Source organism: Indicator indicator, chromosome 7 (genome assembly GCF_027791375.1).
Source record: "Indicator indicator isolate 239-I01 chromosome 7, UM_Iind_1.1, whole genome shotgun sequence".
Taxonomy (NCBI): Eukaryota; Metazoa; Chordata; class Aves; order Piciformes; family Indicatoridae; genus Indicator; species Indicator indicator.
This window is the reverse complement of record NC_072016.1, coordinates 13,054,180-13,071,423: the sequence shown is the minus strand read 5'-3', so window position 1 is coordinate 13,071,423 and position 17,244 is coordinate 13,054,180. Positions and strand designations below refer to the sequence as shown.

At 41.0% G+C, this 17,244-nt stretch overlaps 1 protein-coding gene across 1 annotated transcript in view; it reads right to left on the bottom strand.

Annotated features, from left to right (window-relative positions):
• LOC128967879 (gamma-aminobutyric acid receptor subunit pi-like) overlaps positions 1 to 17,244 on the bottom strand; it is a 46,498-nt gene that overhangs the window by 26,369 nt on the left and 2,885 nt on the right. Inside the window, exons 2-3 of the mRNA XM_054382146.1 lie at positions 13,498 to 13,601; positions 679 to 746 (exon numbers count right to left, since the gene is read on the bottom strand). Of these exons, the coding sequence (XP_054238121.1) occupies positions 679 to 746; positions 13,498 to 13,601 (172 nt within the window). The remainder of the gene's footprint in view (positions 1 to 678; positions 747 to 13,497; positions 13,602 to 17,244) is intronic.

Sequence of the window (17,244 nt, the reverse complement as noted above, 5' to 3'; positions counted from 1 at the left end):
TGGAAGCCTGTGTAATGAAATGGTGAGGTACTTTTTATATATACACCTATTATAATGTTCTTTATATGTATATATATTTTTTTATTTTTATATATAAAAATTTCTTTATATATTTATACACTTTTATACACATACACAGAAAAATGTTTTGTAATGCTGAATAGCTGATTAATTAATTTTGTCCTTTACTTCTACATACCAATGGAGGCTGTTTAATTAGAAAAGTGTATTACATTTCATAGTTTGTTCAAAAATAAATGATACAAATGTAACATGTGACAGTAACAACAAAAGAGAAAAACTATGAGTTCAGCTGTGTCTAATTACAAGGAAAGGGAGTGGCTCCAATGTCACATGAATATCTCTTTAATTTTCTGAAATGCATAAAGATTTAGATGTTTCATCTGGAAAATAAATACTTCTCTATATGCCCTTTTTTAAGATTAATACTTGGAAGCAAATTTCTGTTTGTATCTGTGAGAGGTGTGACCTGCATCTGCATTTCTATACTTATTATTAGTGATACAACCACTCTCTGAAGTGAAAAATACAATTCCATCTCCTACCCCACGCTGACTGCACAAGGAGAAAAGCCTCAAAGTCACATTGCCAGCAGCAGTAAACACAAGACATTAGCTTATCAAAAACAAACAAAACAGCTTGCAAAAGCTACAATACCATATTTATTTCTGATATTGTATCTATGCTTGCAATATCCAGGCTCATTCCAATTGACACAGGACCATCTGCAAAAAAAAAAAAAAAAATAAAAAAGAAGAGCAAGTCAGAATCTAGCATATAGCTCTTTAACATTCAGTGTTCAGGAGAACTGTTTATAAAATCTTTTACAATATGATATTTTTAATTTTTTTCCCCCTAAGTGTTTAGTAGCTACTTTTCACAGGAAATATTCCTCAAATTTAATTAGGAAAGAATTTTAACAATTTCATAACCAAAATATAATACTCCAGACTAACATTATCTTGATTTAATAAGCATCCTTTATTGACAAAATATTTCCTGGTTTACATTTGGGTTCTTTTTCCCCTCCCCAGAAATAAAGTTCTGGGGGAAATGCTGCACAACAAGCTGTGGAAGGAACAATCCCCATGGTACCTCACACCCTTCTGCTCTGAGGTGCAGAGCAGCGGAAAGAATTCCTCCAGTTGCAACATCTGGTCCATCAGATGTTAGGGAACTAAGGAGTTGCTCCTGGCAATGTCACATGAGGAATATGCAGATGGGAGAGCTGAGTGACTTTATTTACTGCTTATTTAAGAATACATTGTCTATATTGTGTCACTGTATTTTAATATCAAGGTTTTGACCATTAGCAGCTAAAGTGATTCAACTACTTGCATTTACAAGCTAGACATTTCATTCTTACAATATTGCTATCAGCTGAAGGTTTACTCAGTGTGATTAAACAGCTTATCTAAGGAGTTGTCACCCTGTTATTGTGAAGTCAGCATGCTCAAACTCTCATTGCCTTGCGAATGTGCATTTTGCAGGGTCAGAAGAAAGATCACCAGCTGTGCACTTTGAAACACAGGACAAGTGCAAAGCTTTCCTGGAAATAAGACATTATTCCTAGTTAGGTGTGTACAGAATCATTAGCAGAGTGCATGTAAAAGGAAAGTCAGATCACTTCAGTGCACCTTTCCAAGTAACTGAGAAGCAGAGAATGCAGTACTGAGAAATGCAGAAGTACAGTAGATGAGATCTGTGTAGCTGATGCTGCCAGTACATCACAGACACAATGCCAAGACCCTCTTTGCTCCTTACAACGCCTCATGTACACAGCTCTGATATGCCTCCAAATGGCATCTAGAGGGCCCAAATCTATCCCACTGAGTAACACTAAAATAAAAAAGTGTCTTCTAAGTGGTGCCAGTGCATTACTTTGGTGGTTTTTTTCAAATGATATTATTATTGATAGGAACACTTGATCCCTACCTAGTTAAGGTGATAGGACGAGTTCAGTGATGACACCAAGCTGTGTGGTACAGCAGACATGCTGGAGGGAAGGGATGCCATCCAGAGGGACCTTGACAGGCTGGAGAGGTGCACCCAAACCAACCTCATGAAGTCCAACAAGACCAAGTGCAGACTCCTGCATCTGAGTCATGGCAATCCCAAGCACCAATACAGGCTGAGCAGTGACTGGCTTGAGAGCAGCCCTGAAGAAAAAGGACTTTGGGGGTAGTGGTGGATGAGAAGGTCAACATGAGCCACCAGTGTGCACTTGTAGCCTGGAAAGCAAATCACATCCTGGGCTGCATCAAAAGAAGCATAGCCAGCAGGTCGAGGGAAGTGATTCTCCCCCTCTACTCCACTCTGGTGAGACCCCACCTGGAGTACTGCATCCAGTTCTGGAACCCCTATTAGAAAAAGGATCTGGACATGAACATGTCCATAGGGCCACAAAGATGATCAGAGTGCTGGAGCACCTCTCCTATGGAGAGGGACTGAGAGAGTTGGGGCTGTTCAGTCTGGAAAACAGAAGGCTCTGAGGAGACCTTATTGTGGCTTTCGAGTATCTTAAGGGGGCCTACAAGAAAGCTGGTGATGAACTTTTTAGGGTGTCATGTAGTGATAGGAGTGGGGGGAGTGGAACAAAACTAGAAATTAGTTGATTCAGATTGGATATTAGGAAGAAGTTTTTCACCATGAGGGTGGTGAGACACTGGAACAGGTTGCCCAGGGAGGTGGTAGAAGCTCCATCCCTGGAGGTGTTTAAGGCCAGGCTGGATGTGGCTCTGAGCAACCTGATCTAGTGTGAGGTGTCCCTGCCCATGGCAGAGGGGTTGGAACTAGATGATCCTTGAGGTCCCTTCTAACCCTAACAATTCTATGATTCTATGTGATTAGGAGAAATGTTCATTCCAGTATAATCAGTTCTACTGAGAGGAAAAGCTGAATTTCCAGGAAAAAAAACTGAAATTAAATTAGCATTAATTTTTCTGGAATCATAGACACAGCACTTTTTGTATTGCTCCCTCATGAAAACTCAGCAGAAAGTTACATCCACTCAGATACAGCAACAGGGAGGACTTGTGGGAAAAACAAAACAAACAAAGCAAGCAAACAAACAAAAAACACAAACAAAAAAACCCCACACCAAACAAACACACCACAAAAACAACCCAAAAAAAAAATAAGACAGATTGTGTCAAAACCAGGTCAGCAGACCAGATGAGGCAGTCAGTTCCTAGATTTCCATATGTTTGGCAGGAACTGTATGTGTAATGACAAAGATCTAAAAATATTTTGAAGAAAACTAAAGACAATCTGTCCCACATTAGTGAAAGGAATCTTCAAATCACAGCGAAGAAATCTACACAATCTAATGAACATGAATTCCAATGAAGTTAAAATGTATGTACAGAGACTGCTACTTTATGCACTTTACAGATATTCACAGTAATCCCCTATGGGAAAGGAGCCAGAAGAGTGGCAGGCAGCACACCTAAAAATTAGGTCTGGATCGCTGCAATGATCACAGCCTGTTAAATGTTGTACCACCACTGTGTCACATATGTATTTGTAAGTCTGAAGACCAAATACTTCCATTAGGGTAGACTACTACTGTTAGGATTAGCCATTTTCCACCTAGGGTAAGAGAATTGAAACAATTCTGACATTCAGAACTATCTCAGAAGGATGGCTTTTTGAATCACAGAATGTTAGGGACTGGAAGGGACCTCGAAAAATAGTCTAGTCCAGCCCCCCTGCCAGAGCAGGATCACCTATACCAGATCACACAGGAACACATCCAGGTGTGTTTTGAATATCTCCACAGAGGGAGACCCAACAACCCCCCTGGGCAGCCGGTTCCAGTGTTCTGAAGGACACCTCATCCTGGCAGTAATACTGGATAGGATACTATGTATGCAATGCTAACAGAGAATTAGAAGGAAAAGGATGACTAGCATAATTTATTATAGTTTTATGAAAAACTGTTTCTGTCTGCCCAATTACCAGCTTTGCTCTGTTTTAGAGTACTATGGACTCTTAGCTGAAGTGATGTGTTATGCTTTGATTTTTTTTCAGTGCATTTGATTTGCCTCTGCAAGACAACTTTCTTGGCAAATACATGTTATGTGAAGAGACTGGCCAGATTAAGATAGGCTTTCTGACAGATCTCAGCTGTTGGTAAGAAAGACATCAAAAGACAGACCCATTTCTAGAAGGAATCAGCTTCCCATTTGCTCACATCAATGGTCTTTAGACAGTGATGTAGCTTTGCTAGTACAGTTTGTGGACATGATAAAAATTGGTGTGGATGGTAATAACAACAGCTTGTTAAATCATTTGTCAAACAAGAATGTTTTAATACAGCCAATGTAAGCAGTTAGCATGGGGACAACTAACACAGGCACTATGTACAGGAGAGGAAACTATCTTGGCAAGCAGTGCTTTTTGGAAGGGTTTAGAGCTTGTCACAGATAATCACTTCAATGTGATCTTTCAGTATTATGGTTTGGCAGCAGCACTGTTGCAACGGGAAGCAGTACACAGAATTAAGTTATCTTGTAATCTAGACTGTATTGGCAAGACTGTTACAAGATTACTGTGACAAGATTTGTTTTCCACATTTGGAAAAAAAAAATCTATTAAAAAAAAGTGTGAACAGCAGACAGAGTTCAACTGAGAGAGAGAAGTATTCCAGACAAAAAGCAAAAAACTCTAGAAACTCACTATCAAATCTTGTAACATGAAAATTACTCATGTCCTCAAAGAGAAGACAGAGAGGTGACTTGCCCAGCATCAGTAAGGGCACAGTAAGGTTATTCAGTAATAAGTTGTATGCATTCTCTGACAAAGCAAAGTGAGATCCCAGTTTATGGAAGCTGGAGGCAACATGAAACTTCAAATAAATTGAATTTTTTTTCTAACTGAACTTGATCACTGCTCATTATTTAGAGTCTTTAAAACTTACTATTTAGAGTCACTCTAAAACCCACAAAAAACACCAACCAATGAAAAAAAACCTAAACAACAGCCAGAAAAAAAAAAGCCCAAACAAACAAAAAACAACCACCACAAACAATGCACAAAACCACCACAACAAAAAAGGAAAAAACCTCAAACTGTCCTGCATGCAGGATGCTGGGGTTTGATGACACCAATAGACTCATGGGTGTCTCTTATTTCCGTGGTAAAGGAAGGAAAATCTACATTACCATCTGTATGCTGAAATTCAGGTTTTGCTTCAAGCTAGTGATTCATTAACTCACAATTTTGAGGATCCAGCTGGAATGCAAAAAGATGTTTCTTTCCAATATACAACTGGCCAAATGTATTCTGGGCTGGTTGCCTTTCTCCGAAGGATTAGGTGTTGGCTGTCTGGTTCATAAAGCAGTCTTTAGATGATGATTTCATATTTCTTTCTCTTTTACCCTGTGAGCTTGTCTCACTAAATCAAAGGGACTCAGACATGGCTAACATTCTGATATCTCCTGGTCATTTTTAGGGGTAAATTGTAAGATTTCCAAGGATTAAAATTACTTCATCTAATTAAATTCATATACTTTAATATAAATGACATTTGAGGAAAAAAAAAATATGATGACTTCTCTTTTACACAAGTTTCGGCCAAAGCTTTAGTTCTCTTTCTTAAATTTAAACCTTAAGACTATGAAGTGTATTACTCATTACAAAGCTAAAGAAAAATAATCTTTTAAGTAGGCATTAGAATCACTGATTTAAGCACAACACTTTTCTATACCACTTGAAAGCAGCTTCCATATTCAAATACACTTAGCTGTGACCTTTTCGTGGTCTCTCTCACTTTAATTAGAGCACTTAAATTATCAAATTTAATCACAGAATCAAATCTATTTGTATAAAATTATTTACAAGATTTTGTGCAATCTTTAACAACTCTGTGAACCTTATCCAACTCTCACTGCAGTCAGCAAGAATTGCTCTTTAAGAGGACTCCTCTTTAAGAGAGGTTTGGCACAGCACCTGAAGTTGTAAAACTGGTCTACACAGTTTCAGTAGGAAACCTGATGTAGGCATCAGCTTGCATTGCTGAGCAAAAGTGTTAGGGTTATGCAGCACAGTTAAGGGAAATAACTGCATTTTTAAATCCCTCATGTCAGCTTTTGTATAGAAGACTTTTAGACAGATGTTAAAGTCTGGGATGGATATTATCACATTAAGGAGTACTATCTATTAACATGAAATACTCCTATACTGAAGAATGTCTAAAATCATCCTAGATTAGGCAATTTTTTAATTCCCTAAAGGAATTTCCTGCATATATGTGTTAAGTTTAAGACTTGTTTGATGAACCAGCTCAAAGAGGGACATTAAAATGTTACAGTTAAGGAAACAGAATATTCTTAATAGTAACATTTCCATGAGCGCAGAGCTACCTAAGTAGTTCACCTGGGATTCCTCTGTACTAAACACCATGTAAAAGTATCTCCATCATTTGGTAACTGAGATGAGCCACCCACCACGGACAAAGATAAAATGCTCAGTCGGTTTTACTTCCCTGCAAACTTTGATGCATGAAGACTACTTTCAACTAATCTAACTTTAAGCACCTAATTTAAACACCTAGAGACTGGAATTAGTCTGTACTGGGTATAAATGTCAGTGTTTGAATAGAAGGGGTCTGGAGGGGTGACCTCTGGGGGAGGAGATGCCAAAATAAGGTGAAATTAATCTGGGCTTAAAGTCTAGAAATCTACTGGTTCCAATACATGCAAGGAGAGGAGGACACAATTTTTATGTTGCTATGCACAGTCATAGGATTCAAACGAAAAATATCTTCATAATCCCTTCATTAATTTACACTAGTTGACTTGTATCTGCAAAAGCAATTTCCAGTCACCCGCCAGTCCCAACACAAGGACCAAACACAAACAAATTAAGGGTTTAATTTAAAAAAAGAAATTATAAGCTGCCATTAAATTCTCTGGACTAATATTTCTGTTTCTCTGGCCTTAGGTGTAAAGAGCCTTCATTTTATGATTGTTTGATTACACCTAATACTTTCTTTTTAGGACTAAAAAAAATGTTTTACTAAATATTAAGGAATTCAGTGTCACTGATTTTGGAATAATATGATTGGGTCTTGGCAGAAAGTATCACTACAAAAAAAAAAAATCCCTGTTTACTGCCTAAAGAAAATTTCCAAGGCCAAATACCTTTGAGATTACTTTGAATTATTCTAAAATTCAAGATATCCTCTGGCCTTCTCACCTGATAAAAATCAAAATCACATTTCAGTGGTCCATTATGACTAGATAACAGTAAGTTCAATGCACTCTATAAGCCAACAAATAATACCAGCTAGTTTTATGACAAATTTCTTCATGCATGTTTATGAGTGGATAGGGGAAAAAATATGCATGATTTTAAAAGCTACAGAAGACACTTCACTAACTATTTAACAGGTATGCTTCAGCCATTGATATAGTTATGGGTAAAGCCAGTTATACTGAAAACTTTCACAAAAAACAGATTTAAGTTACACTAGCTGCTGGCAGATAATGTCCATAGAAACAACGAATATGCTACATGAAACAAAGCTAGGATAGCTGTGGTCACACAAATCAGTCTAATCCATTGATTTGTTAAGATGAAGATTTAGGTGATTTATTAGCTCTGCTTCTGAGAAGAGAAATAGCTTCTTCTGGACTTGAATCTCATCCAAGCTGCAAACCACTTCGTTAGTTACAAAGAGGGGAATAGACAGACACCACCCCACTCTGAGCAAACATGCCTTTATCACATGGAAAATAATCCCGAAGGATTTTGCAAAAAGATGCATCTCCAAAAATCAGGAAGAAATCTTCCTGGGTCATCTTAATGTAAAATTGCTTCTACAAAAAGGGAATTCCCCACACACCCACCAATGCTACATGAAGAATTGTCATCAATAAAATGTATTTTTCATAGTCTCATCCCATTCCTTCTACAATAGGGCTAATATAGAGCCATCAAGAGATGCAGTGTTTACATGACTGAGCTGTGGCAAGCATATGCAATAATGCTGGCACTGTCTGGAAGTGCTAAACTGGCTCTCCATATGACACAGACTTGCTCTGTGCTTGAGCTCTTCTGGGATTTCCAGGCAAACACAGAAGGTCCTTAGAATCCCTCTGAAAAAAAAAAAAAAATCCCAGGCACAAAGAGAACTATTGCCTTGCTGCATTACAACAGCTGAGAAGACAAAAAAAAAATTGGCTCACATTAGAAAAGGGAGATTCATAACTCAAAAGCTTTAATGTTGCTCTAAACTACTACCACCACAGAATTTTAGAATGAAATTCTGTTCGCTGTTTCCCAAAGCACATCCATCATAGTGGTGCAAACATATTTCTATTACTAGCATGAAGTAATGAATGAAAGATCTTAATGGTCATATGAATACAGTTATTTTCCATTATGCAGCATCTCCAATGAGGAGAAGATGGTTTACTTATTAGCATTACTGGTGAAAATCTTCTTGGCCCATGTAAATACGTCATAGCAGTTATATCAGCAGCTGAGACAATTACAGTACCACCAAACAGTTGAAATAATTTTCCCTTTCTCTTAAACCTAAAATTCTTAATATCTTTATGAAATGGATTCAGACAGTGCACATGAAAGACACATTAAACAGGTTGGCTTGGGAAACTATTTAGTCAATCATTTTAAAGCAGAATGTACGGAGATATAAAGGCTTTCATTTGAAACTTTTAACATTTCTCAAGATCTAAATCAGAGCTATTGCTACCATTCAGTCTGTACGCTGCTTTTCTGATAGACAGGTGGTGCTGAGCATCTGTTTTAGAATTCCTCAGTGGCTCCAGGCAGTGTAACCCCACTTTGTAACTTCAGTTATGTTATGAAATATAAATTCTCACTGAAAATAAGCGGCGGAGATATTTATAAAGGTTTAATAAATATTTATTAACACTATATTTATTTAATATGTAATTTATTTAATGTTTATTAACACTATATTCTCACAATTGGAGTACCGCACTGGGGGGTTATAAGCTCTTTAGGAGAGACAGGCAAGGGAGAAGAGGAGGAGGGGTGGCCCTGTATATTAGGGAATCCTTTGATGCCTCAGAACTTGAGGTTGCAGATGAAAGGGTTGAATGCTTGTGGGTTAAAATCAGAGGGAGGCCGCACAAAACTGACATCCTGGTTAGAGTCTGTTATAGACCACCCAACCAGGACGAGGAGGCCGATGAGATATTCTATAAGCAGCTGGAAGCTGTCTCAAGATCATCAGACCTTGTCCTTATGGGGGACTTTAACCTACCAGACATCTGCTGGGAACTTAATTCAGCAGAGAGGAGACAGTCCAGAAGGTTCCTAGAGTGCATGGATGACAACTTCCTGATGCAGCTCTTAGGTGAACCTACCAGGGGCAAGGCTCTGCTTGATCTGCTGTTCTCAAATAGAGAAGGGCTGGTGGGAGATGTGATGGTTGGAGGCTGTCTAGGGTGCAGCGACCATGAGATAGTGGAGTCTTCAATATGCAGGGAAATAGGGAGGAGCAGTAACAGAACCCTCACTTTGGACTTTCAGAGGGCAAACTTCAGGTTGTTCAGGCAACTTATTCGGAAAGTTCCCTGGGTAACAGCCCTTAAGAAGAAAGGGGTCCAGGATGGTTGGACCTACTTCAAACAGGAGCTCCTAAAGGCACAGGAACTGGCAGTTCCCACATGCCGTAAGACGAGCCGGCGGGGAAGACGACCAGCCTGGATGAGCAAGCAGCTCCTGAAGGATTTAAGGGAAAAAAAGAGGATTTATCGCCTTTGGAAAGGGGGGGGAGGCAACTAGTGATATGTTTAAGGATGTTGTTAGATCATGTAGAAGAAAAATTAGAGAGGCAAAAGCACAGTTAGAAATTAAACTGGCCGCTTCCGTGAAGGACAACAAAAAGCATTTTTATAAATATATTAATGCTAAAAAGAGGGCAAGAGGAGCCTCCACTCTTTGTTGGACGTGGAGGGTAACATTGTGACTAAGGATGAGGAGAAGGCTGAGATTCTAAATACCTTCTTTGCCTCCATTTTCAACAGTAAGGCAGGAGGACTTCAGGATAACTGGCCTCCTGAGCTGGTTGATGGGGTCAAGGAGCAGTGTTGTACTCCTGAAATCCATGTGGAATTAGTTCGAGACTTGTTGAGTCACTTGGATATTCACAAGTCCATGGGACCTGATAGGATTCATCCTAGGGTGCTGAAAGAGCTGGCAGATGAGCTGGCCAAGCCTCTCTCCATCATTTTCCACCAGTCGTGGCTCACTGGAGAGGTCCCAGAAGACTGGAAACTGGCCAATGTGACGCCCATCCACAAGAAGGGACGCACAGAAGAACCTTGGAACTACAGGCCTGTCAGCCTGACCTCAGTGCCAGGGAAAATCATGGAGCAGATTGTCTTGGGGGCAATCACTGCATACCTGAAGGATGGCCAAGGAATCAGGCCCAGCCAACATGGATTTAGGAAGGGCAGGTCCTGCCTCACCAACCTGATCTCCTTCTATGATCAGGTAACCAGCCTGGTGGACGTGGGAAAGGCTGTGGATGTAGTCTACCTGGACTTCAGCAAGGCCTTTGACACTGTCCCCCACAGCAAACTCCTGGCCAAGCTGGCAGCCTGTGGCTTGGACAGCAGCACTCTGCGCTGGGTTAGGAACTGGCTGGAGGGCAGAGCCCAGAGAGTGGTGGTGAATGGTGCCACATCCAGCTGGCAGCCTGTCACTAGTGGTGTCCCCCAGGGATCAGTGCTGGGCCCCATCCTGTTCAATATCTTTATTGATGATCTGGATGAGGGGATTGAGTCCATCATCAGTAAATTTGCAGATGACACCAAGCTGGGAGCAGATGCTGATCTGTTAGAAGGTAGAAGGGCTCTGCAGAGGGACCTTGACAGGCTGGACAGATGGGCAGAGTCCAACAGGATGGCATTCAACAAGTCCAAGTGCCAGGTGCTGCACTTTGGCCACAACAACCCCATGCACAGCTACAGGCTGGGGTCAGAGTGGCTGGAGAGCAGCCAGGCGGAAAGGGACCTGGGGGTACTGGTTGACAGCCGCCTGAACATGAGCCAGCAGTGTGCCCAGGTGGCCAAGAGAGCCAATGGCATTCTGGCCTGCATCAGGCATAGTGTGGCCAGCAGGAGCAGGGAGGTCATTGTACCCCTGTACAGAGCACTGGTTAGGCCACACCTTGAGTACTGTGTCCAGTTCTGGGCCCCTCAGTTTAGGAAAGATGTTGAATTGCTGGAGCATGTCCAGAGAAGGGCAACGAGGCTGGTGAGAGGCCTTGAGCACAAGCCCTATGAGGAGAGGCTGAGGGAGCTGGGACTGTTTAGCCTGGAGAAGAGGAGGCTCAGGGGAGACCTCATTGCTGTCTACAACTACCTGAAGGGAGATTGAACCAGGAGGGGTTTGGTCTCTTCTCCCAGGCAACCAGCACCAGAACAAGAGGACACAGTCTCAAGCTGCGCCAGGGGAGGTTTAGGCTGGAGGTGAGGAGAAAGTTCTTCACAGAGAGAGTGGTTGGCCATTGGAATGTGCTGCCCAGGGAGGTGGTGGAGTCACCATCCCTGGAGGTGTTCAAGAGGGGATTGGACGTGGCACTTGGTGCCATGGTTTAGATAGTCATGAGGTTTAGGGTGACAGGTTGGACTCGATGATCTTTGAGGTCTCTTCCAGCCTTCTTGATTCTATGATTCTATATTACAAGTGATATACAATTGGTATTTACAGGTTCTAGTATTCAGTCGGAAAGAATCACCTCTGCAGAATGTATATATATAGGCACTTCGAATAGTTTGAGGAAATCTGTATGTTTAGAAAGTGAAACTAAATTGAAGTGAGAGGGAGAGAGAGCCGGGGGGGGGGGGTGAGTGCTTGTCGGGAAACGGCAAGCCCACAAACAGGCAGTTTGCACAAACTGCCCCAGAAACTCTATGAAGAAAATGATCAGTTTACTCACTAACTGAAGAAAGTTCTCGAGGTTCTTTTCTTGATACCGTTTTATAGTCCCGGAAGTCGTAGCACGGATGTATCGTAATAACGTGATACAAATGGCGCCGACCGCGTGGTGCCGTGCCGCGTGGTAGCGGCTTCTCTCGGAACAAAGGGTCCTGGAAGATTACCGGTGGTTCCCGGACGCTTTGCAAGTCAGTTCATCGTTGCGCTGTGTAAACAAGCTTGCCGCTCCAGGGGAAAACCCTTGTCGATGCAGCCGCAGGATACGGCCAAAAGCGGCTCCTCTGCAAAGCTAGAGCGACCCTTTCCGCGATCTTACGGAGATCGTCTGGGGAGGGTGCCGGTCCTTTGGGCAGAAGCGGCGACTTGCGGCAATGCACTCGAACGCTGCTGGTTCGAGTCCCTGGCAAGTCGGATCTCTCGGCGGCAGAAGGCACGAGGCAAACACAGGCACGCACACAGGAACAGGCACGGGTATCAACACGGAGCACCGAACACGGAACACAAGTTTACAGAAACAACTCCTATTTAACATTTGCCTCACGGACACTGGTCCAGTGAGCATCCTTGTTAAACAGAGCGATTGACCAATGAACTGATGTTTCACCAAATATAATGTGAACATAACTTGTGAACAAAGCCAAGTATGGGCATGTCGTCGGCGTGCCATTGTCCCAAATGACCCAGGAGATGGTCTACTCTGACAGAGTGGCGTCCAGCCTTCCCCCTCCCACTCCAGAGGGGAGAGGGGGTTCCAGCTGAACACGTAGGCCATGTCCACCACTTTAAGGATATAGCCTTGGGTCATAGGCTTCATTCACCACAAGTTATTTCTGATACATGTAACAGGCAAAGAAAGTGTTTGTCAGTGACATTTCAGTTCCCTGATGCCCATAGCACAGCAGGAAAAACAGCCTTAGTGCAGGAGACTATGTGGGTCTTCCAACATGGTGACCCATGATGACCCTTTTGACACATGGAGCTGATATTTTCAACTCATTTTCCTTCACAGCTCTGCAGTGAACCAGTTCAGTGACCTTTACCACCCAAGGCAAGAAGCATTTATTAAATATTTCTCTTTCAATCTTATAATAGGTGTACACGACACTTGGTGTAGTCACAAGATTTAGTTATGCTTTTATTAACAGTTTGATATATAAAGCTTTCTTATATTTAATTCAACTTTTTATAGGTATTATTTAGGAAATTAGAGGAAATCATGCTTTTAAGTTGGTATGGTATTACAGCTTATTTCACAGAGGACACCTGACCATCAATTGTCAGGTTTCTTACAGAGTCATGCAGTCTCACTTGTGGATGTCTGGAATATATAAGTATCCCCCTGGGCCACAAAAGCTATTACTCAGTATCTTATTATATCATGGTGCACTATATATAATCAGATCAGTCCCTGTCAAACACTGGAGAGAAAAAAAAAAAAAAGGTACAAGGAAAAAACCATTTGCTCTCATTGGAGAGTTTCAGACACTGCATTATGTTATGGCTCAACCTTATTAAAACTGCTTTTCTACTTACCATCAAAAAAAGGACGTAGATACTTGTTGTAGCCTTTTATTATTTTTTGTATAGTTGGAGGCAGAATTTCACCTTTTCCCTCAGCTTCAAGAATTTGCATTGACCTAAAAGGAATGGGGAAAGTGAGGATGTTTTAGAAGAACACCATCAATGATAGCAGAGATGACGTGCCAAGAAAATGTTATATTGGTTTGAGGTTTACTGATGATTACTGACCATCAGATTAATGTATCATGAAACATTTGTATGTTTGCATTTCACAGCACTGTAGAAAATCAATATCCTAGAAAATAACAGGGTTTATAATCTGCATTATTCTCTTATTTGGAAAAAAAAATATTACTTTTCTATCTTAAAATTTATATTTTTTTATAGAAAGAGTTGAATCTTCTTTAATGCCTTCTCTTAAATAAGAGCATTATTGTTGCAACCTAGAAATGCAGGAGAAGCACTGAATTGTTTATTCCAGCATTTAAAATTAAGCTTCTCTTTAGATAATGAAATACATTCAATTTACCTCCTGGAGAGAAACAGAAACCAGTCTCAAAGATTAGGACGTAAAAACACTTTCAAAATCCTGCTTTTACAACACAAATTTTAAACACGTTATGAAAATAATCCTGTTGGGCAAAGTCAGTGAAGCATAATGAGAATGGAAACCATTTCTTTGTTCAGAAACAGCTACAAATATTATCCACAGAAATAACACATAAATAAGGACAAAGCCCATTTTTGCCCTGGAGTCCTTGCAATAGCCTCATTGCAAGGAGGAGTAAAAGTACTCAAGAAGATGCACATCTGAATTAACAGTGCTTTATTCAGAGCACACCAGGATTCATTTTTGCACATTCTCCCCCTTCACCTTTTATGGGTTTTGATGGTCACCAGCTGTGGGGGGGATGCCTGCAGCCATTAAGGGCTGTTACACCATAGATAGCTGTCCCATAGCAAAAGATACCACAGCTTTATTCTCCATCTTTGCCTAACACCTTGAGATTGCAAGAAGAGTGTGTTCACCCAGCATAGATTCTTCACAAATTAAACACAGGTGGTACTGACAGCTCATTGCCAATGATTTGAAGAAAGCAAGGATATAGCTGTTCTTTAATTATAAAGGTGGGACAGAGAGCAGCCACTTATGTATTCACAAGGAGACAGTACATCTGTTTTTCATACCACACACATCAAAAGTAACTGGTTGCTAAGAGTGACTAGTACTCCTTAGCTCCTCTATAGTAGATGCAGGAGCTGTAGTGGTGGCTCATCCATGGGGACAAGGATGGAAGTACAAACTGAGGACTAAATGGACATGAATTTTTTGGTCCTTGATGAAATTTTTTCTTCACAGAGCTGCTTCTGAAACATCTGACTCTTCCTACTGGTATTTGTGGGCCTCTACAGCTTTCCAAAGTTGCTTCTTTGATTTTAGTTTTACTACTGTTTTGGGAAAGCTTGAGCTCTTCTGTCAGAAACTGTGGGTTTCATCCACTCTGAACAAGCCAGTATCTTAGGTTGGCAAAATTTAAGTGTTAAATTTTTCTCATGGAGTGCACACGGCCAACTGTGGTTTTAGATGTGGTGTCTACTGTCTTGAAGTGCTGCTCCTGATGTGTAATTTTCCTCTTCACCAGACCCCATTCCTCCATAAGTAGCTGGTTTTCCTTATCAGTCTTGTAACTCATCTATCTTAGACATTTGAATCATCCTATTTATCTCTGTTATTCTGACCCTGCTTTTTGTTTCTTTATTGCTAGAGAGCTGTATTACTTTCCTTAATGTTAAGTGTGGCCTCAAATGATGCCAGCATTGAAATAAGGCATATCTCTCCTGTTGTGTCCTAAAAAAGCAATCACAGACATTTGGAGTTGAAATGTGAATATAAATAAGAAAGACCAGGTTTATGTTGCACAGAAGTGTTGAAACTAGAAATGTACTGAATTTTGTACTTGCAATAGGTTTTGGCATTTGTGTTTGCTTACCTGTGGGGTTTTAACTAACTGTTCAAATGACCTGCAGTAGTTTAATTTCACAGCTTTACTGGGTTGTTCTTGAATAACTGAGACTGAGATCCCTGGGGCTGTTTAGTCTTGAGAAGACTGAGAGGGGATCTGATCAATGTCTATAAATATCTGAGGGGTGGGTGTCAAGCAGAGGGGGCCAGGCTCTTTTTGGTGATACACAGTGATAGGACAAGGAGCAATGGGTTCAAACTAGAACATAGAAGATTTGACCTCAACATGAGGAGAAACTTCTTTACCATGAGGGTGACAGAGCCCTGACACAGGCTGCCCAGGGAGGTTGTGGAGTCTCCTTCTCTGGAGACTTTCCAAACCCACCTGGATGTTTCCTGTGCAGACTATCCTAGGTGATCCTGCTTTGGTGGGGGGGTTGGACCTGATGATCTCTTGAGGTCCCTTCCAACCTCTGATATACTCTGGTACTGTGAACTTTCACATACTGTGATACAATAAAGCAACACTTGCCTCTTGTCCACTGCAAGGGTGTAATGTTTTGCTGATCAGTATTCAGCTGTGGAATGGTCTAGTGTGTTATAATTAGCAGCTCTGCTCTGAAATAAATCTTAAATATTTGGCATTATTGCATAGAAGTCCTTCCCTTAAATTGCCTGTGGGACCCTTTTAGGTAGTTCTTGATTTCCCTCATTAACACATGATGTGTAGCCTCATATCTTTAGCCTTTAATTTTTATAGCTAAGGACTCATTGTCATGAGAAGGCTGTTGTGCAGTAACTGAAGCTGTGAGACTGTCTCTTGTCTGCTACTTTGCAATATTACAATCTCTGAGCAGTCCTATCATAGTAAGCCAATATAAGAAAGGAACATGACACTTCCTAAATGCGAGTTGCCCTCCCTGGTGTACTTTGGGGATACTTACAAGCAGTTTGCAGTGTTGAAAGTCAAAGAAGCTGCCATGTGCCTTAAGTGGCTTTGCTTATCTACATTTTCACAGAGGAAGACCTGTTTCCTTTAAAATGCTCTTTAGTTTACATCTTCCATTCACAATTAAGCAAGAGTGAGCTCACAGCTGCACACATAGAATCAGTCAGGGTTGGAAGGGACCACAAGGATCCTCTAGTTCCAACCCCCCTGCCATGGGCAGGGACACCTCACACTACATCAGGCTGGCCAGAGCCTCATCCAGCCTGGCCTTAAACACCTCCAGGGATGGGGCCCCAACCACCTCCCTGGACAACCCATTCCAGGCTCTCACCACTCTCATGGTGAAGAACACACATTCTGGTACTGTATCTATAGCTTTATGCAGGGATCACAAAGGATAAAACCAGAAGCTGAGACTCATTCCTCTTATGCGTGAACATCTTCTCATCAAAGCTTCACTTTTACACAGTATTTGCGTTACTATGTTTAACTACCTGGCATGAATCTGAACATGGAATTGTCTTGAAGCAGCTGTTACAGCCACCAAGGAGAGAATAAATTTTACATTTGACAGTCAGAAATATCTACCTATTCTGAGTTGTCGTGTATAGTAGATGTTTTAAACTCTTCATATTCAGGGACCCGTGCTTGCTTTTGTAAAAGCTGAATTATAACTATTTCATTCCCTTAGTTATCCTTGTAGCTCCAAAAATTTAGCATTTGTTTACAAAATAGTCTAAACTTGGATGGTACAACTACTGCTTGTTGTTTAAGATATTTTCAAGTCAGTGTCTTAGCAGAATTCTATAACTGGAGGGGGATAAGGGAGCATCTGCCCTAAAGAGTA